The sequence below is a fragment of the Scyliorhinus canicula genome, chromosome 2 (genome assembly GCF_902713615.1).
Source record: "Scyliorhinus canicula chromosome 2, sScyCan1.1, whole genome shotgun sequence".
Lineage (NCBI taxonomy): Eukaryota > Metazoa > Chordata > Chondrichthyes > Carcharhiniformes > Scyliorhinidae > Scyliorhinus > Scyliorhinus canicula.
Genome location: NC_052147.1, coordinates 96,723,013 through 96,750,605, shown reverse-complemented (window position 1 = coordinate 96,750,605; position 27,593 = coordinate 96,723,013). Strand labels below are relative to the sequence as shown.

Below are 27,593 nucleotides of genomic sequence, written 5' to 3'. Positions count from 1 at the left end.
AAATTACTTAAGGTAGTGGCGCTAGAAATAGTGGATTCATTGGTGGTCAACTTCCAAGGTTCTATAGACTCTGGAACAGATCCTACAGATTGAGAGTAACTAATGTAATCCCACTATTTAAAAAGGAAGGTAGTGAGAAAACAGGGAATTAGAGATGAGTCAGCCTGACATCAGTAGTAGGGAAAACGCAAGAGTTATTCATAAGAGATTTAATAGCAGAGCACTTGGAAACAGTGGCAGGATCAGACAAAGTCAACATAGATTCATAAAAGGGAAAGCATGCTTCACAAATCTACTGGAATTCTTTGAGGATGTAACGAGTTGAGTTTACAAGGGTGGGCCAGGGATATGGCTTATTTGAACTTTCAGAAGGCTTTTCGACAAGTCCTGGGACTTCCTATCTTTGGATGTAACTTCACCACACAAACTGCAGTGATTCAACGCACTGCCCACCACCACCTTCTCAGGGCAGCCACAATTGGGTAATAAATACTGGTCATGCCAAAGACAAGGACAAGAAGATTCATTGACAGAAATGAATAATCTTTTTCAGTTCTCTGTCCGAAGGCTGTTCCGATCCAGTTAGGGCAAGCAATGGGGATCAAATCCTGTGCTGTTGGCACCAGTCTAATCCACACCAGCCAATTGGTGCCCCAAAGAAAGCGTGTTCCTGCAGCAACACGCACTTTTAGGTGTATGTTGCGGTCCGCAGCTATGAATAGTGATGGTAGATGATCCAATTTTCTCTCCCATCATATGACTCTTACTGCCTGCCACAGATATATGTTAAAAGGATTACAAGTTGATGCTCCGTTTGTTTGGCTATGCTATGAAAATATGTTGGCCATCAAGTCCTGGAGTGGTACTTGAACCCGGAGATTGAGGCAGCGACGGTACCCACTGCACCACAAGACCTCCTTGCAAATGTATCTAGGGATTGATGATGTACTGAAGCCCCTTCGGTGGAGCTGTCATTATTACGTATTGAGTTTTCCATTGTGTATTATTCCTTCATTTAAAGCACCAGAACATTCCTGTGTTATTCACGCCATCTAGGGTGTCCCACCGGTGCCCATGCTTCCCCCATTTGTGATTAATGTTTGTTTTCATTTAGTGAATTCCCACAGAGAAGCAAGAAACGGAATGAGAATCTTTTCTTCACGTACAGAGCAGAGTGACCTCTGCTCCAAGGTTGAATCATCTGGGCTTAGTTGGGGTGCCATAATTGACTTCTTCGCTGGACACCACCCAGTGACCTGGATGGAATATGTGTGGGTGCTGGACGAGGAAAGGGTCAGGCCCAATTGTGGTCTGTATCCACAGGTCGGATAGCCTGTCAGCATTCAGTGTCAGAAAATGAAGATTGATGGTATTATTGTGCTCCGAGGGTGGGGGTTCCACATGCTTAAAGACTGGCTCGTGTCTGTTAAGCATTGGATTGTTAGGGCAGCACGGTGGCCTAGTGGTTAGCACAGCTGTCTCTCGGGGCTGAGGTCCCAGGTTCGAATCCCGGCTCTGGATCACTGTCCGTGTGGAGTTTGCACATTCTCCCCGTGTCTGCGTGGGTTTCGCCCCCACAACCCAAAAAAATGTGCAGGCTAGGTGGATTGGCCACGCTAAATTGCCCCTTAATTGGAAAAAATAATTGGGTAATCTAAATTTTAAAAAAAGCATTGGATTGTTGGATTAATTGGAGATGAAGGGGGAAGGGGGGAACTTTCCTGCTCTTCTGTAAACAATGACATGGAATCTATTATGAATGCCTTGTTAATTGTATTCCAATTGGGTGTTTAATTGTGATGTGGAGATGCCGGCGCTGGACTGAGGTGGGCACAGTAAGAAGTCTTACAACACCAGGTTAAAGTCCAACAGGTTTGTTTCAAATCACTAGCTTTCGGAGATTAACATTCACCTGAGGACGAAGCTGTGCTCCGAAAGCTAGTGATTCGAAACAAACCTGTTGGACTTTACCTGGTGTTGTAAGACTTCTTACTGTGTTTAATTGTATTCAGGTGATAGGCATTAACAGGGGGTTCATGTGCGTTTTTTGGGAATATGGATATTGCTGGCCAGACAAAAATGTATTATTAATTCCCAATTGTTCTTGAGAACATGATGGTGAGCTGACCTCTTCAGCTACTGCAAGCATGGGGGGTGGGGGAGAAGAGAAGAGAGAGAGAGAGAGCGAGAGAACACTTGGCAAGTTGCTGCTATGTATCTTGCAGATGGTGCACATTGTTGCCACTATAGGCTGGTGGTAGAGGCCGTGAATGTTTAAGGTGGTGGATAGGGTGTCCATCAAGTGGGCTGCATTGTCCTGGTGTTGAGCTTTTGATTGTTGTTGGAGCTGCACTCACCCAGGCAAGTGGAGGGTATTCCATAATATTCCTGACTTGTTTTGCGGATGATGGATGGGTTTTGGGGAGTCATGAGGTGAGTTGCTTGCCGCAGGACTCCTAGTCACGGATCTGCTCCTGTAGCCACAATATTAAAATGGTCACAGCGTTTAGATGTACGCGTAGCCACTGAGCCGGTTGAACTGTGGTGGTTGGGTTTGGAGGTGCATGAATGTAATGTATGTCTCAGTACACTTAACAATTTTTTATGTACAAAGACTAACCCCAATTCTACCTGGCTTTCTGAGCTGCATCTCATCTGAAAGAAATTGAAAGAGAAAAAAATTGGAAGAAATGCACAGCGTGTCAGCAGAATTGTGGCATGGCAAGTTTGAAGTTTCGATGCCAAGCACTGCAGAGAATGAGATCCGAGACAGCAGACATGCCCTCGACTTAACATCTCATTCAAAAGACTGCATATTCAACAGTGCAGCATTCCCTCGGTACCATTATTACATTAATCTTTATTACGTAAAAAATACCAAATAAAAATATTGGTTGAGGTCATTTTGGACTGACATCTATCTCCCAGATAGCAATGCATGCAGGCATCTGAAAGAATTTGGACGAGCACAGTGTGCAGTTCCCACTAGTGCATAAATATTAGAGTCAGAGTTTGGTATAAATGACAAAGTGCAGAGCTACATACACAGGCACAGTTCTGCTTGGAGATTTTATGCTTGGATTGGGTTCTGTATGTTGTTGGAGTGAACTTGCTGTGGGACACAAGAATGTTACATGGAGATGAAGAATGCCTTTATCAGAACTTACATTTCTGGTATGCTGTAATGTTATCTGAAGTAACTGGCCAGTCATGCAGATAATAAGCGAGACTATGGTTTTGTTAGGAATCCCTCTGTTACTGAGTGAAAGACGTACATTTATATAGCATCTTTGATGACATCAAGACGCTCCAATGCACTTTACAATGAATGAAGTGCTTTTACGTGTAGTCACTGTTGTAATGTAGGACACACAGCAACAAATGTTTGCACAGCAAGCCCCCCCCCCCCTCCCACACACACACAGCAATGTGATAATGACGACTTACATGAACAATCTGGTTTCCGCAACACGTTGTAAACTTCAATTCTCTGAGTTCTGCCCTGCTTTGCAGCTGGAAACATTGGTTCTATAAACACCTTTATAATCACAAAAACCTGTTAGGTCTCCACCTCAGATTTCTCTTTTATGGCCTGTTCAATCTTTCCCAATAGGTATGATCACTCAATTCTGCTAATACCCTAACTTTTTATGCAACTTCTCCAGTGCCTCTAAATTCTCTTTATAGTATAGCAAACATAATTGTGCACAGTCCTTCTCGAAGGCGATTAGGGTTGGACAGTGCATTCTGGTAGCATTAGTAATACCCATCCAGACAAGTGGAGAATATTCCATCACACCCTGACTTGTACCTTGAAGGTGGTGGATAGGCTTTGCAGAGTCAGAATGTGAAGTTCTGGCCTTCGTTTATAGCCACAGTATTTATATGCTGTAATAGCACCAGTAATCACTGAGGATGCTTCTTATGTAACAAAGCGGTTTATTGGAAACAATAATTAGGCTTAACTATATACAGGCACAGAGGTATGTCAGACAGGTCCTTTACTCCTTGACTTGAGTCCCCTCTGCTCGTATCAGTGGAGGATTCAGCGATGGCACTTATGTGGCGCAAATATAACTCGAGAGGCTCAGTAAATGGGACCTATAATTCCTGGAGTTCAGAAGGATGAGAGATGATCTCATTGAAACCTGCAAGATTCTGAAGGAACTTGACGGTAGACAAGATGTGGCTGGTGAATCTAGGAAATGGAGGCATAGTCTCCAGATAAGGGGGCAATCATTTAGGACTGAGATGTGGAGAAACATCACTCAAAGGGTTGTAAATGTTTGGAATTCTCTACACCAGAGATTTTTTTAAGCAAATATTTTATTGAGGCATTTATAATTTTAACAATTTTACACATCAAATTTTCAACAAAAAGAAAAAACAATATAACCAACAAACCCCCCTGTACAGTCCTCCTGACTAACATCTGGGGCTTGTGCCCAAATTGTGACAGCTGGCTCACAGACTAGTCAAACAACAGCCTGACATAGTCATACTCATTGAATCAAACCGTACGTTAACGTCCCAGACACCATCTTTACCATTCCTGGGTATGTCCTGTCTCACAGGCAGGGCAGATCCAGCAGAGGTGGCGACACAGTGGTATACAGTCAGGAGAGAGTTGCCCTGTGAGTCCTCAACATCGACTCTGGATCCCATGAAGTCTAATGGTTTCAGGTTAACATGGGCAAGGAAACTTCCTGCTGATTACCATGATGAGTGATGTTTCAGTCCTCCATGTTGAACCACTTGGAGGAAGCACTGAGGATGGTCAGGGCACAGAATGTACTCTGGGTGGCGGCTTCAATGTCCATCACCAAGAGTGGCTCGGTAGCACCACGAGTAGCCAAGCTGGCCGAATCCTAAAGGGCACAGCTGCTAGACTTTGTTTGCGACAGATGGTGAGGGAACCAACAAGAGAGAAAAACATACTAGACCACACCCTCATCAACCTGCCTGCAGTAGATGACACAGGAGTGACAACCACACCGTCCTTGTGGAGACAAAATCCTGTCTTCACATTGAGGAAACCCTCCATCATGTTGTGTGGCAATACCACCGTGCTAAATGGGATAGATTCAGAACAGATCCAGAAAGTCAAGCCTGGGCACCCATGAGACGCTGTGGGCCATCAGCAGCAGCAGAATTGTACACAGTCACAGGGCGGGATTCGGGCGTCGTGAATCCCGCCCCCGCCAGCTGCCGAATTCTCCGGCACCGGGGATCTGGCGGGGGCGGGTATCACGCTGCGCCGGTCGTTGCCATTGGCAGTGCCCCCCCCCCGGCGATTCTCTGGCCCGCATTGGGCCGAGTGGCCATCCATTTTCGGCCGGTCCTCGGGGAGGACCCCGGTCTGGCCCCGGGAGGTGCCCCCACGGTGGCCCGCGATCGGGACCCACCGATCCGTGGGCGGGCCTGTGCCATGGGGGTACTCTATTCTTCCGTGTCGGCCGCTGTGGTCCTCCGCAATGGCCGACGCGGAGATGATCTCCCCCCCCCCCCCCGGCGCATGGGCTGGGGATGACGCCAGCACATGCTGGCGCTCCCGCGCATTCGCCAACTTGCGTCAGCCGGCGGAGGTCCTTCAGCGCCGGTTGGCGTGGCGCCAAGCCCCTTCCCCGCCGGCCAGTGCGGCGCAAACCACTCCAGCGCCGGCCTAGCCCTTGAAGGTGCTGAGGATTCCGCACCTTTGGGGCTGCCCGACGCCAGAGTGGTTCTCGCCACTCCTCGGCGCCAGAGTTGCCCGCCCCATCGATTTCTGCAGAATCCTGCCCACAATCTGTAATCACATGGCCTGGCATATCTCCCACTCTACCATTGCCACCAATCCAGAGGATCAACCCTGGTTCAATGAAGAGTGCAGGAAGGCATGTCAGCAGCAGCTCCAGGCACACCTAAGAAAGGCTATGGGTCCTGATAATATTCTGTCAATAATACTGAAGACTTGTGCTCCAGAACTTGCCACACCCCTAGCCAAGCTATTTCAGTACAACTATAACATTGCATCTACCCGGCAATGTGGAAAATTGCCCTGGTGTGTCCTGCACACAAAAAAGCAGGACAAATCCAACCTCGCTAATTATCACCCTATCAGTCTCCTCTCCGTAATCAGCAAAGTGATGGAAGGGGTCATCACCAGTGCTATCAAGGGGCACTTACTGAGCAATAACCTGCTCACGGACACTCAGATTGGGTTCCGTCAGGGTCACTCAGCTCCTGACCTCATACAGCCTTAGATCAAACATGGACAAAAGAGCTGAACTCGAGAGGTGAGGTGAGAGTGACTGCCCTTGACACCAAGGCAGCATTTGACCGAGTATGGCATCAAGGAGCCCTAGCTAAACTGGAGACAATGGAAATCAGGGGGAAAATTTTCCACTGGTTGGAGTCAAACCTAGCACAAAGGAAGATGGTTGTACTTGAGGTCAGTCATCTCAGTTCCAGGACAACACTGCAGGAGTTCTTCAGCGTAGTGTACGAGGCCTAACCATCTTCAGCTGCTTCATCAATGACCTTCCTTCCAACATAAGGGGCTGGATTCTCCAAAAATGGGGCTATGTCCCCACGTTGGCATAAAAACGCTGGTGTTTCACTGCCCAGTTTCTTGAAAAAAATAAAGAGCTATTCACTTTCCTGCAGGGGGCCAGCGGGGACTCGGGGAGCTTCACACAGCTTTGGCTGCGTATATGGGACCCCGCATTTCCGGTTCCAAGTCTGCGCACAGCGGTGGCCTCCAGTAGGCGCACCGAGCGCCTTGGCGAACTCAGACCGCAGACCATCACCAAGAAACAAGGTCCCACCCGATCGGGCCTGCGCCCCTGCAGTGGACTGGCCTGATCGCTGCTCCGGCCGCCCATAAGGCCCCCTCCCCCTGGTGCAGCCGATGCGCGAGAGTCCAGACCGGCCAGATGTGGTTAGAACCACGTCGGGAACTCGGCCGGTTGGGATCGGAGTATTGCTGGGACGGCCTCTGGCAATGGCCCCCCAGCCGCGTGGCGTAATTTACGGACAAGTGATTCTCTGGGGCCTGGAGAATCGCTGGAGCGCTGCCGGTCGTGATCCGGTCGGGAGCGTCGATTCTCCGCCCCTGCGCCAAATGGGGCTGCGGAGAATCCAGCCCAAGGTCAGATGTGGAGATGTTCGCTGATGATTGCACAATGTTCAGCCACATTCACGACTCCTCAGACACTGAAGCAGTCCATGTGCAAATTCCGAAAGATCTGGAGAATATTTTGAACTACCGGTGACAGGGATGTGTTGAGTAGTCGCACGTCAGGTGGCTCTCCTCCTACGAACCTGAAAACAGGCTCTTTTACCAAAAACAGCCAGCTAAAACAGGAAAAAAAAAAGTATTTCCTCACCCTAACTAATAATAATACAAAAGAGGATACCAAACAACAACATCTCCAAAGGCTGTAAGGAGACAAGAAACCGGAGCAACCAGGAGAAACAAGCGGCAGAGAAGGCAGTCACATGAGGCGAAGAAGAGCTAGCCACTTCAGAGCAAGAAGGAACGGAAAGCCGGAAAAACGCACACGGAGGCCCCTCACCAGAGAGCGGATTGAGGATGATCCTCTCCAGGGAACTAAGAAAACCAATATCCAGGCTGTGGTCAGGATGTCGGTGGCAGAGCCTCTGGCAACCATCAGGTGGCCTTGGATAAGGCAGAGAGGCAACTAGAGGCGCAGGGGAACACCATTAGAGAACTAGAAAGAGTCTCAACTCTGGTGGGCACCGATCGCGGGCCTGTCCCCTCCCGAGCACAGTCGCGGTGCTCCCGTCTAAATCGGGCCCCTAGATGCCCCAAACGGGCATCTGGCGCCCGTTTCACGAATGCTGCGACCAGGTGTGGTTGCTGCCGTGGTGAAACGGGCGTGAAGGGCCGGCCGCTCGGCCCATCGGGCTCGGGGGGAGAATCGCTGGGGGCGCCAGGGGGACGTAAAAAATGTCAAGAGGCCCTCCCACGATTCTCCCAGGCCGCGTTGGGAGCGGAGTATTCCGCCCACTGATCTAGCTCCAGACATCCCGGCACCAGTTCCCCAAACTGAAAGCGTAAACAAAGCAAGGCCAACGGCCACCAAGGACATCATCAGGGCATCCACCCCTTTATTGGTCAAGATCAATACCAGTGATCAAGATGCGGCCCAATTAAGCGGGGCCAAGTTCAAGGCCCGCCCAAAAGCACGCGAAGCCCCTTCGGGTATAGGAAGAAAGCCCCGAGAGAGAATCGCTCTCTTGGACACGGCTCTCAAAGCGGAGAGACCCGTCCACCAGCTGCATCAGAAGCAAGTAAGTCCAAGGTCAACGCTCGCTACCAGATGGATGACCTTAGCTGTTCTCCTGTACCCCTTGGAACCCGACAACCTCAGATCCAAACAACGGCCGTTGTTCCTCTGACTGAGTGGGCACCTGAAGTTAAGTATAGGCGTTAGCGTTAGAGATAGTTTAGCTTGTAATATTTTGTGCATGAGTAGATATTACTGTGTGTGTAAATAAATAGTATTGACTTTGAACTAACTAACTGGTGTATTGGCTCTTCGGGTTTGAACCTTGTGGCGTATCGAAAGATATCTGGCGACTCTAGAGCAAACGTAATTAGGATTAAGGATGGCGACCATACTGACTGCCATATTTATAACCAGATAAATATAGCAACATACTTATACAGCACCTTTAATGTAGCAAAACATAATGGCATCAACTTACCGGGTAGTGGAGGCAAAAAAGCTTGGATTAATTTAAAAATAATAGTGTGATGTTGTGGTTTCCTTGCTGCAACATATCTAATTGCAAACATCTTTGAAAAACCTGAGCACTTAAGCAACAGTTGTGTTTCCTGACTCCAGCTTAGGAAGGAAATACTTTGGTTCCTAGAGTGTGGCTGATTATGTTCCTGCACTTTGTGAGAACTTTGGTAGCTGCCCTTAAACTTCCAGTGATTTTTCAGTTCACCAACCTGACCATATCCAGAAGTGAGATACAAGATATGCTATTATCTTGGGAGAGAAGTATAGATATTTGAATGTTTTCCACCTTCAGTTTTGTTCAGTTTTATAACACAGCAACGTATATTTTGCACCTTCGACATAATATAACTTCCCAGGGTACTTCAGAGGGGCAGTATTAAAAAAAAGTAGGCCACTCAATCACATAAGGAGATATTAAGTCAGATGATCAAATCTTAATCACAGAGATAGGTTTTAAAGAATGCTTTAAAGGAAAAAGGGAGATAGAGAAGCAGAGTGGTGTAGGTGGGGAATTCCGGAGTTTAGGGTTGAGGCAAATGAAAGCATTATGTCCACCAATGGTGGAGTGACTAAAATCAAAGATGGTGAAGAAACTAGAATTAGAGGAGCGGAGATATCTCAGGGGATTGTGGCCTCGAGATTGCTGACGTAAGTATGGGCAAGACCATGGAGAGATTTGAAAACAAGCATGAGAATTTTAGAATCAAGACATTGCTTGATCGGGAGTCACTGTAGATTAACGAGCACAGTTTACCATGGGTATCAGGTGAGGGTATGACCGGGGTGAGATATGATGCACCCTGTTGTTGAACAGCTTGCTGATACTCACTATTTGGGTGGATTCTTGCAATACTTGTATGGGTGGTGTGCCTTGATGTTTGTGGGGCTGCGGTGGCACCCCAATGCTTGTGTGGGGGTCCCCTGTGTCTGTGGGTGGGGTTATTTTGTATCGCAGATCAAGGCGTCCTTTAAATATGGCGTCCCGATCTCTGTGTATCAGGCCATGCCGTGCCAGACTAATAGCGAAAATGCTCCCCCAGAGTTTGTTTTGCAGAGTGCACTAACATCTGGAGAGAAAACACGGCTGTGCAGCTAGAGAGCTGCACACCGGTTTTCTCATCTCAGTCAGCACTCTGTGCACTGAGGCAAAGATTCCACCCATTGGAACTTTGGAACCTTGGCACTGCCACCCTGGCACTGCCAAGGTGCCCGGATGGCACTGCCAAGCCAGCAGGAGTAGTGCCTGAGTGCCAGGGTAAGGGTGCCAGAATGTCAGGGTGGCACTCACAAGGGTCAGGGGCTGAGGAAGGCCATGTCCATGAAATGAGGGTGGAGATGGGATTTGAAGGGTGGAGGAGTGCAGGACAGGTAAGTAGGGGTCACTGGGAGGTTGGAGAGGTGATGGGTGGGGTGTCGGAAGGGAGGGGATGCTATAAAGAGGCTTGGGGGGCCTGAAGAGGGGGCACCCCTGGGACACCATAGTGGCGTGTCCTCACATTGGCGGTGTGTGGGGTAATGTCCATGTTGTGGGGGGGGGGTTTACATTGCCCATGGGTGGGGGGGGGACACCCATAAGCTCACTTACATATCGGGGCACCCAATCTCGAGTTCAGCTCCCCAGTGCTAAAACAAATTCTAAGTGTGGGCTAAACCGGTGAGAAACTCCCCAAGGCCCGAAAAAGTGACAAAAGTGTCATTGAATAACGGTGGGGAACTCGCCGGCAGAACCAGTGGGAAACTCACTGTAAAACCCGCCACAGATTAATGTAGAAATTTTTTGGCAGAATTGCGCCCATTGTGTCAATCGTGTCACACTGGTGATCTCTCCAGATCTATCTGTTGTAATTCATTCTCAGGATATGGGATCATGGTAAGACAGGCTTTGACTAACTGATATGGGGCTTCTCCCTGAACCGATGATTGATTCACCCGAGTGGTTTGCTGGACTAGCCCAGACAGCAATTAAGAGGTTGGTGTAGGACTGGAGTCACCTATTGGTCAAACCGAGTAAGGACAGCAGGTTCCTTCCTGTAGGACATCCGTGAGCCAGTTCATATTTTAAAAATAACAATCACTTTTAATGGTAGTGCCTTTCATTTGCAGAATTTTTTAAAAAATGGGTTCAAATTCTCAAACTGTCATGGAGTGAGATTGGAACTCACGTTATCCAGAGTATTTGTCCTGTAACATGAGTACTACATCAGCACGCAGTAGCGAAGCAGTTATGTTACTGGGCCTGTAATCCAGAGGTCAGTCCCATACCAAACGTTTCCTTTAAGATATCAGGAAGTTGGCGGTTTATTTTTAGCAGGATCGGTTTTTATTTCAGATCGGCAGCATTTGTACTTTTTCTTTCCATTATCCTCTGTCGCTGGGGTATTTTTTTGTGCCCTCCCGGAGTTAAGTAATATCTTGGTACAACTCATGCTACAGTTTGTATTCTTTAACAGATTAGAGTGCAATTTTCTCCTTGCCTGGGATCTTTCCCCAAGGGCGCTTTGGTATAAAATTACCTTGATTATAACTCATTTCCCGTGGCATTGCTCTCAGACAAAGAAGTTAAAACAAAACACTTTGCAGTACATTATATTGTCTGCAAATCAGTAAAGCCGCAAGTATGAAATTACATTGATTAAATGCGTTTACCAGCAATGTGGGCTCATTACAAAGCTCTGCTGCACAAATACAGAGATCACAACCAGAGACCGCCTTCTGTAATTGCAGTAAACATCTAAAGAGCACTCCCCAGCCAATTTTTCTTTTCTAAAATCCCCCACCACCCATAAAGCAGTAGCTCTCACACCTCTGAATCAGGTTGTGACGGTCAAGTACCATTCCAGAGACTTGATAATATAACCTAAGGTAACAATCTAGTGTAGTACAGAAGGAGCATGGCACAATCAGATGAGATGTTAAACTAAAGTACAATCGGCTCTCGAAGGTGCAGAGAAAAGATTCCACGACACTACAGAAGAGGGGAATTTTCCTCAATGCCCTGACGAATATCTAACCCTCAATCAACGCCACTGAAACAAGATGATCTGGTCATCATCCCATTACTATGTCTATGTAAGAAGGACTAACGGCAATTGCCCCAGTTCTGCAGCTTGCCAACATGCATCACCCAAGAGGTAGAAAATGAGGTTCAGTACTGGTGCAGTAACATAGGAGGGAGTTTACCATTGTGCAACATGTGCAGTTGTGTGCAATGTGCACTCTTCCTCTTCAAGCCTCTATCGACATACTTTGCTCAGGTTAGTTAAAGACAAATCAACCTTGGCAATGAGAGGTCACCCTGGCTTTCTATACACAATAAAAAATTAGAAATGTTTTTAGGTCAATGAGAGGTGAATTGGTCTATGATCAATTAAACTTATATTCTGCTCTCAATTGCACAACATGTAGCAGCTCGGTAGCACACTGGAAAGAGTACTTCATCTTGTAAAGAGTAATCGTATCTCTCAGAAACCAGCAATTTACCTGAAAGCGTGGTGTGTGCAAAATGTACACCATCGTTTTAGATGACGTGGAGAAAACTACTGCAAGTTTCGGTTTAGCTGTGACAATCTCAAGTTAGGATCATTGCCAAGTATGTGATCAATGCTAGAGTTACAACAGGTGGGATGTCTGGCCCATGTATTTTACACAAACACTGCTGTCATTTTCCAGGATTGCCTCAACTTTAACTATGTGGACCCTCTGTGCAGCAAACACCGTCACCTAGTGTTATAACCCGCAAGTATCTTCCTTGGTGAAAACAATCAACTTCCCCGTCAACCTTACAGAATATGAGCTCCCCCATTAAGGGGGCGGGGGACGTCCAAAAAATGTATAGTATAAAGCCGGCCAGTTAGGCACTGGCAAGGCACATCCAGTTGGGATCTACCGTGTGATGAATATGAAAGTTATTGTAAATAACTAATAATCCCGGGCCATGGACACTGCATCCCACCCCCTCACTCCTCCTCCGCCAGCCACCCCCCGCCTGCAAACTCCCTCCATGACACATACCTGTCGCCCTACGGGGTGCGGGCCCTGAGTTGGCAGTAACACTGGGCCTGATCTACAGGATGGAGGATGATGACAACCCGCTCTGTGATGAGCTCCGGTGCTCCACATCGTTTGACAACGTCTGACTCATGCCCACGGTGGCACTTTCCACTGACCAACTGGGTGATCCCTGCATGCGAGCTGGCCTTCCATCACACGGTCCCACCAAATCCCTGGGGTGGCGGTGGTGGGGACGGTCGGAGGGGTGTAAAGCCCAGCCCACCCACAGGGTCCACCCATTCCCCCTGCAACATCCACCCATTACCCCCTCCCCCACCACCACCCCATCCCACCCCTCAGACTCATCAGACAGAGCACTGAGGGAGGTTGTAATGGTGGAAACAGGTGTTTAATGTGAACAAGTATATACATATTTGTGCCCTCGCCTCTATAACTAACTGTGCTCAGCACCCATGCCAACTTAACTGGTGTCTAACTTCCTGGCCTTACGGGCCCTTAAGCTATTTCTAGGTGGTTTCCCAGGCAATACAGCAGGACTGGAAGCGGCCTGCTGTGATTCCTGGGGGGAGAGAGTGCGAGGTGCTGCAGGGTTCTGGCAACTCCCCTGCGGGAATCACCGGCATGGGTTCCATCTCCTGGTCTCAACCAGGGTCTGCATGCAGCCATTGAGCACAGGAGTGGACCATCTCCATCTGGCATCTACATCACACTGTGACTGTGCCACCACCTGGGTTTCTGTCACATCAGCCAATGGCTGAGCCATCTCGCTATGCATCTGTGCCACATCATCCAGTGCCTGGGCAATGCCGCCGACGTTCCCAGCTATGGCCTGCTGTGACTGGCCATGCTCAGGAGCACCGCTGCAATTCCCAGGTGGCTCTTGGACATGTGAGGCGGCAACCTTTTCCTTAGCCTCAGCCACTGCCTGCAGAAAGGCCCAGGCCTTGGACAAGCTGACCTATAGCCGAAACCGTCGCCCCCAATGCCTCCACCGGGGACGCCACTCGTGCGGTGTTGGCCTGAATGGCACACATTGTCGGCACTACCTACTGCTCCTGCTGCAAGTGGTTGAACTCCTCCAATTGCACTTGCAGGTGCTAGACGCTCGCTGACAATCCCTCATGTAGTCCCTGGCTAGATTGGAGTGTTTGTTCCAGAACCTGGAGACCTGTCTGGACGGCAGCTGATTCCTTGGGTTGGCCTCCCTCTGACCATCCACCCACTTGGTTGCTCCTACCTCCACCTCTGTACCAGGTCAACTGTGTGGTGCGCACCAGCTAATGTCCCATGATCCTCTTCAACTAAGGTGAGTATCTCTGGGATGGTGGAGGGTGTTGGAGGCAGCTGTAGTGGAAAATCACTGTCATTCTACAACCCGAGCTCCGGGGTCTACGGAGTCTTGGGTGGAGAGCTGGTAACCGAGCTGCATTTTAGCGTTGGTGCCCAGATCATGGGGGGGAGGGGGGCCTATCCGCTGTAGCACTGGTGGGGGACAGGGGATGCCAGATGGACCCGCCCCATCCCCAGCAGGTCCTATTAGACACAAGACACACGATTAGACCACAGGCCGGGGGTAGTGGGGGCGGGCCCGTGGGTGGGCTGGAGCGTGGTGGTGTGGGAGTCAGCGTACTGTAGGCTGAGGGGGGTGGGGGGGTTTCGGTGTGAGGGTGACGTTGGGGGGGTTGGCACACGTGTCATGGGGAACCGCAACTAAAAGGGGTCTCACTTCCTCGCCTGCAGCTGAGATCCACATTGGCAACCTCCCTTTCGCCCGGGCCGCCAATCACGTCCAGGGCCTCCTGCTCGGCAATGGTGAGGGGCCGCAGGTCCAGAGGTCCCTCTCCTGTCTTCTCCTGCTCCTGGCGGTTGTGAGCGGCCTTTCCTGGGGTGGCGGGGGGGGGGGGGGGGAGGTTGGAAAAGGAAACGACAGTGTTACACGGTCCAACTCATGCAACCCAGGGGGTGGACAGTTGGTGGCCTCAGTGGCCACGGCATCCGGTGATGCCGGGTGGTATTGGTGCCAACATGTGGGGCAGGGTGAGAGTTCGGCCGCCCTCCAGGTGTAGGGGGGTTTGATACGGGTGTGCGGGACGCGGCTTGGTGCCAGGGGCTTGTGTGCGATCTACCTGAATGGGGACAGAGTCCCATAGCATACGAGATTAGCCGGGTGTTTTCCCTCGCATGAACTCCTTAGTGCAGCCAGAGATTGGATGACACTTTTAAATGGCTTTCTGATCTCTTGAGACCCCAACACGACATCCCCCCCACCGACCATAACACACTTTCAGGAGCTCCCCGGACCCCCCCCCCCCCCCCCCCCCCCCCCCCCCCGCATGCCCCCACACCTGCACAGGGTACACCTCAGCTTGATCACACCGCCACACAAAAATTGCCACCTTAGCAGTACACCTGCCAGTGCCACCTGGGCACCTTGGCAATGCTCGGCTGGCATCCAGGTGATACTGCCAGGGTGCCAGACTGGCAGTGTCGGGGTTCCCAGATGGTGCCAGAAGTGTCAGGGTACCACTCTGCCCAGAGGGCATGCACCTAGGGGCTTCCAATCTCTTGGGAGACCCCCACGAGTGCTGTTCTGTTCGTGGAGACCAGTACTGAACGGCGCTCGCTCGAGGTCTCTAAGGCGAAGGAGTTAGATCCCATACCTTGGTTAGATCTCAGGAACGCATGTTAGAGTGAGGGTTGCTGTCTCAGTGTAATATGCAGGTTTGCCAGAAAGTGATCCCAATTCACATTGCAACTTCTCGCGAGATCGCGCTGGAGTTAGCGAGGTATGGTGAGCCGGGTAGATCCCAGAAGTGCGGTCTCCCGGTCAGGTAGTACCACTTTTCAGGCACAATGCGGCCAGTAGATCCCGCCCAATATTTGTCGATCTTCAAGCTTTAGTACAAACATTCACAAAATAGTGGACCAAACAACAGCTTGAGTAAAAAATGCACCAACAATATGCAGAATGGAGCATATGACATCAATGAAGCCCACCATAGATCTAGCAGAAGCTTCGAGGACATATACAATGGTGGCCCCACAATCAAGCCCTAGACTCATAGCATGGTTACAGCATAGTGGAGCCCATTGGCTGTGCTGGCTCTCTGTCAGAGCAACTCTGTTAGTCCCACTTCCTTCCTTCATAGAATCATTGAATTTACAGTGCAGAAGAAGTCCAATCAGCCCATCGAGCCTGCACCGGCCTTTGGAAAGAGCACCCTAACTAAGTCCACACTTCCATCCTATCCCCGTAACCCAGTAACCCCACCTCACCTTTTTGGACACTAAGGGCAATTTAGCATGGCCAATCCACCTAATCTTTATCAGTTTATAAGCCTTATAAGCTTGCAAATAAGCACTTGTCCGATAATTATCCAATTCTCTTTTGAAAACCATGATTGAATCTTCCTCCACCCAACACAGGCAGTACATTCTAGATCCTAACTGCTCGCTGCCTAAAAAAAAGCTTTTCCTCATGTCACCATTGGTCCTTTTGTCAATCACCTTAAATCAGTTTTAAGTTCTTAACCAATGGGAACTTTCTCATTATCTACTGTTTATATCCCTCATGATTTGAACACCTCCATCAAATCTCCTCTCAACTTTCTCTTCTGCAATGAGAACAACCCCAGCTTCTTTAATCTATCCACACAACTGAAGTCCCTCATCCCGGAACTAGTCTCATGAAACTTTTCTGCACTCTCTCTCAAGGCTTCAAACCCTTACAAAAGAATGGTGCCCAGAAATTGAGGCCGAATCAATGTTTTTGTATTGATCCATCATAACATCCTTGCTTTAGTACTCTAAGCTTCTATTCATGAAGATGGTGTTCCTCTTCAATGACTTCCTCAATCTAAATGAAATGAAATGAATGAAATGAATCTGCCCTGCAACTCCAGCAATTTGTGCACATATAGTCTCAGATCTCCCTGTTCCTGCAGTCTCTTTTGAATTGCGCCGTTTATTTTATATTACCTCCCCTTGTCTTTCCCACCAAAATCAATCGCTTCACACGTCTCTGCATTAAATGCCAGGTATCCACCCATTCCACCAGTCTGTCCTCAACTCTTTCACTATCCTCCTTTCAGTACACAATACTTCCAAGCTCTGCATCATCAACACATTTTTAAATTGTCCCCTGCACATTGTTGTACATCAAGAAAACAGTATTCCTAGTGCTAATCATTGGGGAACATCATTGTATACTTTCCTGGAGTCTAGGAACAACCTTTTCATCACTATTCTCTGCTTCCTGCCACTTAGCTAACTTCCTATCTGTGCAACCACTTTCCCTTTTATTCCATTGGCTTCAACTTGATGGTCTTGCGCTTCCAAAAGACGTTTGATAAAGTGCCGCAACTGTATTGTCCTCATCAACCTTCTCTGCTGCCTCATCAAAAAAAGCAACAAGTTAGCCAAAAGTGATTTGCCTGGCTTCCCTTAATTGATGCACACTTGTCCAAGTGACTTAATTGTGGCTTGGATTATCGTTTCTAAAAGCTGTCCCATCATTGAGTTTAGCTTGACTTGAATGCAGTTTCAGGGCTTACTCTTATTGCCTTTGTTGAACAAGGGTGAAAATCTATAATTCCTCAGTTTTCTGGCACCATCCCTGAATCGAAGGATTCGATGTTCAATGCTTCCCCAATTCCTGCTTTTGCTTACAGTATCCTTGGATGTATCCCATCAGTTTTGGTGACCTTCTAATACCTTTTCATCAATTTTAAGCCCACCCTGTGTTTCAACTATTTGTTCTTTCACTCTGACTTTGGGAGTATTTTCTTCCTTGGTAAAGATTGATGCAAAGTAATCATTTTTTTTTATAAATTTAGATTACCCAATTATTTTTTCCAATTAAGGGGCAATTTAGCGTGGCCAATACACCTACTCTGCACATTTTTGGGTTGTGGTGGCGAAACCCACGCAGACACGGGGATGGGGCCTCACGGTAGCATGGTGGTTAGCATCAATGCTTCACAGCTCCAGGGTCCCAGGTTCGATTCCCGGCTGGGTCACTGTCTGTGCGGAGTCTGCACGTCCTCCCCGTGTGCGCGTGGGTTTCCTCCGGGTGCTCCGGTTTCCTCCCACAGTCCAAAGATGTACGGGTTAGGTGGATTGGCCATGATAAATTGCCCGTAGTGTAAGGTTAATGGGGGGATTGTTGGGTTACGGGTATACCGGTTACGTGGGTTAAGTAGGGTGATCATTGCTCGGCACAACATCGAGGGCCGAAGGGCCTGTTCTGTGCTGTACTGTTCTATGTTCTAATCATAGGCAGCACGGCAGCACAGTTGTTTCACAGCGCCAGGGTCCCAGGTTTGATTCCCAGCTTGGGTCACTGTCTGTGCGTAGTCTGCACGTTCTCCCAGTGTCTGCGTGGGTTTCCTCCGGTTTCCTCCCACAAGTCCATAGGTCGGCTCTTAGGTAATTTGGACATTCTGAATTCTCCCTCCGTGTACCCGAACAGGAGGCGGAATGTGGCGTTTAGGGGCTTTTCACAGTAACTTCATTGTAGTGTTAATGTAAGCCTACTTGTGACAATAAAGATTATATTTAGTATCTCATCCATGCCCCCTGTCTCCATGACGTTCCCATTTTTGATCCCTGATGGACACCCCCCCCCCCCCCACCCTCAGCTTACTACTCCTTTAACTTTTTAATGTCGAAAGAAGATTTGTGGATTCCCTCTTATGTCAGCTGCCAGTCTCTTCTAAAACTCTCTTTGCCCTCATTTCTTTTTGAACTTCCCCTTTGAACTTTATATATTCAGCCTGGTTCTCAATTGTCATACTGGTCATACTTTCTGCTTCGTCTTACCCTCCACTTCTTGTGTCACGCAGACAGCTCTGGCTTTGCCTGTCCTAATTTTCCCCCCTCGTGGGAAAATACTTCGATTGTACCCAAACCACCTCCTCTTGAAAGCCAATTGTTTCATTACAGTTTTGCCTGTCAAACTTTGATTGTAATTACCTGGGACAGGTCTGACCATACCCCACTGATATTGGCCCGCCTCCAAATAAATATTTTTGCTCTAGATTGCACCTTGGCCTTTTCCATCGCAAATCTAAACATCACAGTTCCCTGAAGGGCTGGTATAGCTCAATTGGCTAAACAGCTGGTTTGTGATGCAGGACAAGGCCAGCAGCGCAGGTTCAATTCCCGAACCTGCTTACCCAAACGAGCGCCGAAATGTGGCGACTAGGGGCTTTTCACAGTAACTTCATATTTGTGACAATAAAAGGTTATTATTATTGTTGTCAAATATTCCCTGCCTGATATTTGATTCACTTGATGCAGGGAATTGCCGCAGTGAGCGGGAATTGCCGCAAGCTTCCCGGCGCACGGCCCAGTAAGACCGGCAACGTTATTCAACGTTAATTGGTCCACTTAACAAGGTCACACGGGATTCTCACTGCAAATGCAGACTTGCCAGCCAGTTCATCGGCACTGCGCTTGCCAGGACCCCGCTAACAAGGTCGATCAGCATTTAAACTGCACTTGCTCAGCCAACCCCAGTCAGCTCGCAACAATAGCGCCCAGGAGACCAGCCCCACGATTCGGGGGCGCTGACCTGGGAAGGCTCCCAGACACTGTGGAGGCCAGGAAAGGGGTCCTGTTTCCCCCGAGGGTCACGGAGGGTCAGCCATAGGGTAGCCAGTGCCTGGGATGAGGTGGCGACAGCTGTGAGCACCGGGAGTGTGACCAGGTAGACTGGCCTCCAGTGCCGAAAAAGGGTCAGCGGCCTGCATCGGGCAGCACGAGTGAGGAGACACCAACGTTCCACCCCCCCCCCCCCCCCCCCCCCCCCCCCCACTCGAGACCTGTACATCCCCAAGGGAGCATCCACCCCCCAACTAACCATGTGACCCCCACCCAACCCCCCCTCCACCATCAACCCCCCCTCCACCTCCAACCCCCCCAACCCTCCCTCCACCTCCAATCCCCCCTCCACCTCCAAACCCCCCCCCCCCCCCAAACCCCCCCCCCCCCCCCCCCAACCACCACATGTGTGGCTAACAATGCCCTCTCTGTGTTTCCTGAGGATAAGCTCTCCCATAATCCCCATGAGAGGGCCCAAACTGCCAGGCCTAAGAATCCTCCCCAGCTTCGAGGAGCATGACGTGGTGACTGAGGTGGCTGAGGACAGGGCGGTCACCCACGCTGAGGCTGGCGGACGCCGCAGAGGTGAGGAACCACCGGGCTCCATCCAGGACACCTGTCAAACATGAGTTGTTATTGCCTTACTGACTGGCCCATCCCTCCCACTGACCACATGTAAATTCTCCCACAGGTCCACCAGTCGATGGCGTCGGCCTATCCCGTGTGGCCCCCTCTCCAGCCTCTCAGGGGACCACCTCGGAGGAGAGCTCCGAGGATGCTTCCGTAATAGTCGCAGGACAGCTGTCATCCCCGCCCTCCACCAGCGCAGATAAACACACCTCGGTGGGAAACGTGAGTGGAAGGCTTTGGGTGCATAATCTAGTGAGCAACACACTGCTGCTGATGTACATCAGGTGGAGACAGGAAGCCCCTGGCAAGACAGAAAGTCTCAGTCAGTACACGGGGCAGGGCGGCACAGCTGCGCATGTGCCATCGACAAGGGAGCCAGGGCCCTCCAGTCTCAGAGCCCGCAGAGGACACCCGCCAGTGGCATGGAAGGCCACGGGACAAGGTAAGCAGCTAGCTGCCTCCAACTCTGATGTGTATCCTGGGGAGACACCACAATGTAGTGGTCGAGCTAGGAGGGCAAAGCACATCAATGATCACTGAGGGCACTGGGGGTGGGTAGGTAGTGGGTGAGGGGGGGGGGGTTTGGGAAGTGGGGGGAATGGGGTGAGGGTTGAGTGGACAGGGGGAGCAACACCATTGGGAGAGTAAGGAATTATATTACACATTAAACACCCATGTGTACAACCATTATGACACCTCTGCTACTTTCTTCAGCAATGCGGGCTGACCTTCAAAGCGTTGGCCCATCTCTCCAGGCATCTCCCCCTCTCCGTGGCACCCACCCACCCTCCAGCTGTGGACATGTCCCAGGAGCTGTGTCCCATCCCCTGGATTTTCGGATGCTGGTTGCTGCATGTGTGGTGTTGCCCCCTGCAGTATTCAGAGACAATGTCCAGACATCAAGGGTGATTGGAATGCGAGGCAATGTCCCCAACATGCTGCATGGCCCACCCACCCATGGGAATCCACTTGGGTTGTGTGAAGTGCTCACTGAACCACAATTTCCAATTCCCTATTAGCAATAGCGTCAGCCATACGGCCAGAGGCTTTGGCAGTCGGCGGGGGTTATGAGTGGTTGTTGGGGAAGACAGGCAGGGACAAGAGTTGCTCCTGGAGCGGGAGCAGTTACCATCCAGCCCCCCCCCCCCCCCCCCCCTCCTATGGCGGTCCATCCCTGCGGAGAGTCCCCCATTCCCAGCCGAGGGTCCCCAGACACCATAGTAGCGCAGTGATTATTATAGAATTTGTGTACAGCAAGGTCCCACAAAACAGCAATGTGATAATGACCAGAAAGTATTTATTAATGCTGATGAAGAATAAATATTGGCAAGACACCAGCGACTCTTTCGCTCTTCCTTGGAATATTTTTATGTCTCGATTTTTAATTGAGAGGGCAGAAGGGGCCTCGGTTTAACATAGAACATAACAGTGCAGAAGGAGGCCATTCGGCCCATCGAGTCTGTACCGACCCACTTAAGCGCTCACTTCCACCCTATCCCCGTAACCCAATAACCCCTCTTAACCTTTTTGGACACTAAGAGCAATTTAGCATGGCCAATCCACCTAACCTGCACATCTTTGGACAGTGGGAGGAAACTAGAGCACCCAGAGGAAACCCACGCAGACACGGGGAGAACGTGCAGACTCCACACAGACAGTGACCCAGCGGGGAATCTCATTCGAAAGATGGCACTTACGGCAGTGAAGTACTCGCTCAGTAATGCCCTTGAGTGTCATCTTCGATTGTGCCCTAAAATCTCTGGAGTGGAGCTTGAACAACCCATGATCTTTTGATTCAGAGGCAAGGCTATCGTCAATGTAGTTTTGACACTGCCCATGCACGAGAGACCTTCTACTCTGAAATCTATAAGACTGCAATCCCGTGATTATGCATGTACTGTTATCGCAAGATATGGTGTCTTTAAGGGCAAAGAATGGGTTTGTGACACTTATTTACACCTGATTAATGTGCCTTTGTGAGTTGCAAAATCGGTGGATAAACAGGAACCAGTCTGATTGAGAAGTAGTACACCCTTACAGCTTATCTCAATCTGCATTCGAGAACATTTCTTCGTTCTAACTCCTGACAGCTCGCCACGCTCTGCCCGCCTATCTCCCCCTGTGGTTGACTTCTTGATACTCTTGTGGCAACCCACAATGACAAGAGGCTTTGCTTCCTCCGCCCCCACCCAGGCTCTCAGTTTCTGCAAACCTCACCTGCCTGCTGTGGTAGTCCAGATACTGCATGATAAGCCTGGTGTTGACACTATGGCTCCATGTGTTCCCCAAGGCTGCTGTTGCATAGCTTGTTTCCCCATCAGGGCTTACCCCACAATCTGCAAAGACAAAACACAGAAAGCAATCAACAGAAGCCATGCGAACAAGCTTTACGTTTTGGTATTTTAGCTCCTCATTTCTTCTTTTATTTTATGCATATCCGACACCTAGTGTCAACATCAAGCACTTCCTAGGTCAGGCATAAGAAAAGGTTACGTGCAGAATAAAGGAGGAAAAAACTTTAATTCACATCTCGCCTTTCATGATATCGGTACTTCACAGGCAATTAAACACTTCTATAAACTGCAAGAATGTAGCAAAATAACAGTCAATATGCTCACAGCAAGATCCCACAAAGGCAATGTGATAATGGCCAGCTAATCTGTCTTTTGGGGTGTTGATTGAGCAATAAATATTGGCAAGGTGATCAGGGAGAACCCTCCTGCTTTTCATCATATACAACAACTTATATTTATATACTACCTTTTATGCAAAGAGATGTCCCGTGGCATTTCACAGGAGCAATATAAAACAAAATAAACACCGAGCCACCTAAGGAGATATTAGGTCAGACAATGAAAACTTTGAGGAACAGGTCTTGGAGGTTACGGGGTTGTCCGAGGACAGAGCGGTCACCAATGTGGAGGTTGGCTGATGCCACAGAGGTGAGGATTCGCCAGGCCCCACCCACAGGACCGGACACACGTGAGTTGTTATTGCCATACTGACTGACCCATCCCTCCCACTGACCACACGTCCATTGTCCCGTAGGTCCCCCAGCCAATGGCACCGGCCATCCCGGCTGGCCCCCTCCCCTCCCTCCCAGGAGAACACCTCGGACGTTCCACAGCTGTTATCCCCACCCTCCACCAGCGCAGATACAAGCACCTCAGTGGGAAATATTAGTGGCCAGGCTTCTGGGGCACAATCTGGTGAGCACCACACTGCTGCTGATGTACATCAGACGGAGGCAGGAACCCCCAAGTGAGATAGCAGTCAGAGGTCTGCTGGATCCCAGGACCCAGCTGGATCCCAGCTTGATGCCGAGCCTCTGGAACAGGATTACCCGGAGCTGATGGAGATGATAGGAAGAGGCCGGGGCATTCAGAGGGAGATGTCAGCATTACTCCAGCAGGTCCACGGTGAATTGGAGGAGTGCCAGAGGCTACAGGTGCGGGAGATGTCGCCGGCAATGAGTGGTACAGAGGCCAACAATGCTGGGGTGGCGACCGCAGTGGAGAATCTGGTGAATGACTTTGTCACCATTAGTGCAGGTGTCCCGGGTGTGGTGCAGTCTGTGACGGCCATGGCTGAGGGCTTTGGCAGAATGTCCTGGGGTATGTGACCTAGTACCAGACTGACCTTGATGAAGTTCTGTGGGATGTGTCCCGTTCTCAGATTGGAATGGCCGAGGCGCTACAGAGCTTGTCTCAGTCGCAGGTGAGCATTGCCGAGGCGCTGCAGAGCATGGCGCTGCAGAGCATAGCCCAGTCTCTGAGGAGTATCGTCGTCACGATGGTGCAGACATCAGGGAACCGCCAGGGCTATGGTGGCCATCAGCTCCCTCGGGTTCCACCCCTCTGATGAGGCAGCGTCTCGTGATCAGCACATGGGACAGGGCGGCAGGGCTGTGCATGTCTAGCCAACAAGTGCACTGAGGTATCTGGCCCCAGAGGATGCCCGCTCGGGCATCAAAGGCCATGGGATGTGGTAAGCAACTGGCTACCTCCACCTCAGATGTGCATCCTGGGAACATAGCTAGACATAGCAGTGAAGCAAGGAAGGTTAAGCACGTTGAGGATCACTGAGGACACTGGGGGAGGGGTAGATGGGGTGAGGGCATGGTGGGGAGAGTGGAGCGGCACCATTGGGAAAGTGGGGCATTGTTGGACGCCTGTGACACATTAAAAACTTTTGACCATAAGCAGTCTGACACCTCTGTCAGTTTCTTCAGCAATGTGGACTGATTTCCGAACCCTTGGCCCATCTCTCCAGGCATCTCTCCCCCACCCCTCCCCCGTAGCACTCACTTACCCTCCAGCCCCAGAGCTGTGACCCATCCTTTGGGTGTTCAGATCTTGGCTGCTGCATGCGTGATGTTGCCTCCCGCAATGTTCAAACACAGTGCCCAGGCAACAAGGTGTGATTGGAACGCTAGGCAATGACTCCCACATGCTACATGACCCGCCCACCCATGGGGACCCCCTTGGTGTGAAGTACTCACTATTTTAAAAAATGTTTAAAGTACCTAATTATTTTTTTCCAAGTGAGGGGCAATTTAGCATGACCATTCCACCTATCCTCAACATCTTTGGGTTGTGGGGGTGAAACCCAAGCAAACACGGGGAGAATGTGCAAACTCCACACGGACAGTGACCCAGAGCCGGGATTGAACCTGGGACCTCGGCGCCCCACCCTCCTCCGAGCGCTGGGATGACAAGCCCAGTGCCCCCGGGCTCTTGCCTGTGAGCAAAGATGGCTACTCATCTCCTCGGCTCTCTGCAGAAGCCCTTCCGCAATGTTCACGTTTTTCAAAAGGAGCACTAATCGATGCCAGCATGACCACTTGCTGGGAAGGCCGATGAATCATGGCAGACCTTTGGATCTGGGGTAGCTCTCGTTAATTGTATTGAAATAGGGCTTAAGTGGTGATAATTGGTTTCTCACCTCGCTACGGCATGATCCCGATTTTGCCTACGGGAGAGGGCAGGTTGCATCACAAACTGTTTGCCGCCTGGCACGGTTCTCGTTTTCGACCTCTCCCGCTATTCACCGGCCTCGTTTCGCTTGAGCGGGAGCACAACAAGGCCCGAGTGTCAGGAAGAGTCCTCAATCTTGGCTATCTGGAAGTAGGTCTATGGTACGAGGTGGTGACTGACCAGGGTAAATATTAAAGGTATGTTCCTTTCAGAACTTCTGGGGAGGAGGGGCAGGAGTGCTCCCCATTAATCCCTCAAGGAGTTCTTGGACTTCAGTCCTCCAGCCTCAGTGTCAACTCACTATCGCTGCCCTCATCTCCTTCAAAACCCTTCTTCCACTGACTCCTGGGGACCAGTCCCATCAGTCCCCGACTGCAGCCAGCTGGCACAAATGTTTCTACTCCCAGCTGCTGGCCAGGGAGCAAATCTGTTCAGGGGTCAGGCATAACTCAGGGATGATTGATTTAAATGAAGCCCAATGGTTACAATCATCAGGGCTCCATGTCACTGACCCGGCCAGTTTTATTGCCCTCGACCAGGCTCCCCCACATCCGCCCTACCCTCTTGTTGTTGAGTGTTCATTTTTTGCCTGGACGCTAGGAGACTGAAATTTGTTATTACCTTAGCTCACTAAAGTATTGACTAATTAAATGAGTAAGTTAAGACAGATAGGGCAGGGCGGATGGTGTGCTGTAACTGCAACTGATTCTGTGGCATGCACTGCAGTCCTGGGGAAACGTATCTGTAGCCGGTGTCTACAGCTTGAGAAACTTTTGCTCAGAGTTGCTGAGCTGGAATCTGAATTGCATTCATTGTGGGGCACCAGGGAGGAGGACAGTCACCTGGCCACTTTGTTCCAGGAGGTAGTCACACACCTAAGATTAAGTAGAACTCCAGAGCTGGACATGAGTGTGTGGTGCAAGTCAGGCAGGTGTGAAGGGAAACCATCAAGTAATAATGGAGGAGCCTCGGACCTTGACTCTGACCAACAGGTATGTGGTTACTGTAATTATTGGGCAGCCAAGGGCCAAAGTCTTTGGGTATTTTTATAAGAATTATTGGCTAATTCACTTGTGGTGTGACTCCGGCACACATGGGGCTTGAATTGACCGCGCACTAGCCCCGGGTGTCGTAACATTGGAAACTTGAGATAAAAATAGGGATAAGGCGGAGGAGTAGGCCTAGGTATGGTGCTCTTTCAGAGGGTCGGTGCAGACTCGATGGGCCGAATGGCCTCCTTCTGCGCTGTCAGGATTCTATGGTTCTTGCCATATGTGTGGATGAGAGCACGGGCTGCAAAGTACATGAGCAAGCTGGTCATGATGTAGGATGTCATTCAAGTGGGGAGAGCGAAAAGGCATGTGGTTGTGATAGCTGACAGTATAGTCGGGGAATATATACTGTTCTCCACAGCCATGGCCGGGAGCCCTGAAGGTTGTGGTGCCTCCCCATGCCAGGATGAAGAATATCTCTACGCGATTAGATACGAACTTGGAGTGGGAGAAGCAGGATCCATTTGCCATGATCCACATAGGAACCAACAACATAGGTAGAACCAGGGATGATGTTCTGCAGAGAGGCTTTGAGGAGTTACGATCCAAATAAAAATGCAAAGCCCTCCCACATTGATAATCTCTAGATTGTTACATGAGCAACATGCAGATTCACAAACGGTCAAGCAGATTAGAGAATTAAATGAGTGGCTCAAATAAGGTTGTAGAAGAAGGGGTTTTAAACTTTGGGACTGGCACCAGGAAAGAAGGAGCTGTTCTGCTGAAATGGGCTCCACTTAAACTGGGTCAGGGCTAGTGTCCTGCCAAATCATACAACCAGGGCTGTTTACAGGGCTTGATTGTAAAAGGGGTGGTGGGAGACAGGGAGATTTAGAACTCCAAAGAGAAAGGTTGAGGCACCAGAGCAGCATGGTGATGTGGGTAAAGAAAAGCGTAGTGGGACATGAAAAGAGTCCAATCGTAATCGTGCAACAGCGACTAAAACCTGTGCAAGGAATAATGGCAAAAAGATTAAATTAAAGGTTCTTTATCTAAATGTGTGAAACATTTGCACTCAGGTCGGTGAATTAGTGGCTCAAATGGTTTAGACCTAATCTCCAAGACAGAGATTAATCTCCAAAGGATATAAAATAAGAGACCAACGGGGTTGCAGACAACAGTAATAAGTCTGAGGATTGGTTGTGTTTTAGAAATCTACAAAGGATATCTAAAAGGATGATTAAAAAAGGGAAAATCTTTTATACGAGAGCAAAGGATCCTGAAATGTACACAGATTGTAAGAGCTTTTACAAGCATTTAGAAAGGAAGAGAATAGCTAATGTAAATGTTGGTCCCTTATAAGCAGAGACAGAAGGAATTATCATGTGCATTGAAGAAATGGCAGATATTCAATCTTTCATGGAATTGGGACAATTCCAGAGATCTTTATAAATTGCAAGTGGGACCTGGACTTAAAAATATCATCCTCATTTCTGACCAATATCATTTTGCTGGTAGGGGAAAGGGGTGGAACATGATTCTCACAGGGAGAAAACTCAAACACAACATGGCCATTTGAAAATAGCGCTGAGTTTAAGCACACCCCATTATTGCTGTTCTAAGAGCCT

General features: G+C 49.6%; 1 protein-coding gene across 8 annotated transcripts in view; it reads right to left on the bottom strand.

Moving 5' to 3' along the window:
- rad51b (RAD51 paralog B) overlaps positions 1 to 27,593 on the bottom strand; it is a 745,951-nt gene that overhangs the window by 192,167 nt on the left and 526,191 nt on the right. For all 8 annotated transcript variants that reach the window (XM_038783679.1, XM_038783690.1, XM_038783709.1 and 5 more), the window contains one exon: positions 22,215 to 22,333. In XM_038783679.1, coding sequence (XP_038639607.1) covers positions 22,215 to 22,333 — 119 coding nt within the window. The remainder of the gene's footprint in view (positions 1 to 22,214; positions 22,334 to 27,593) is intronic.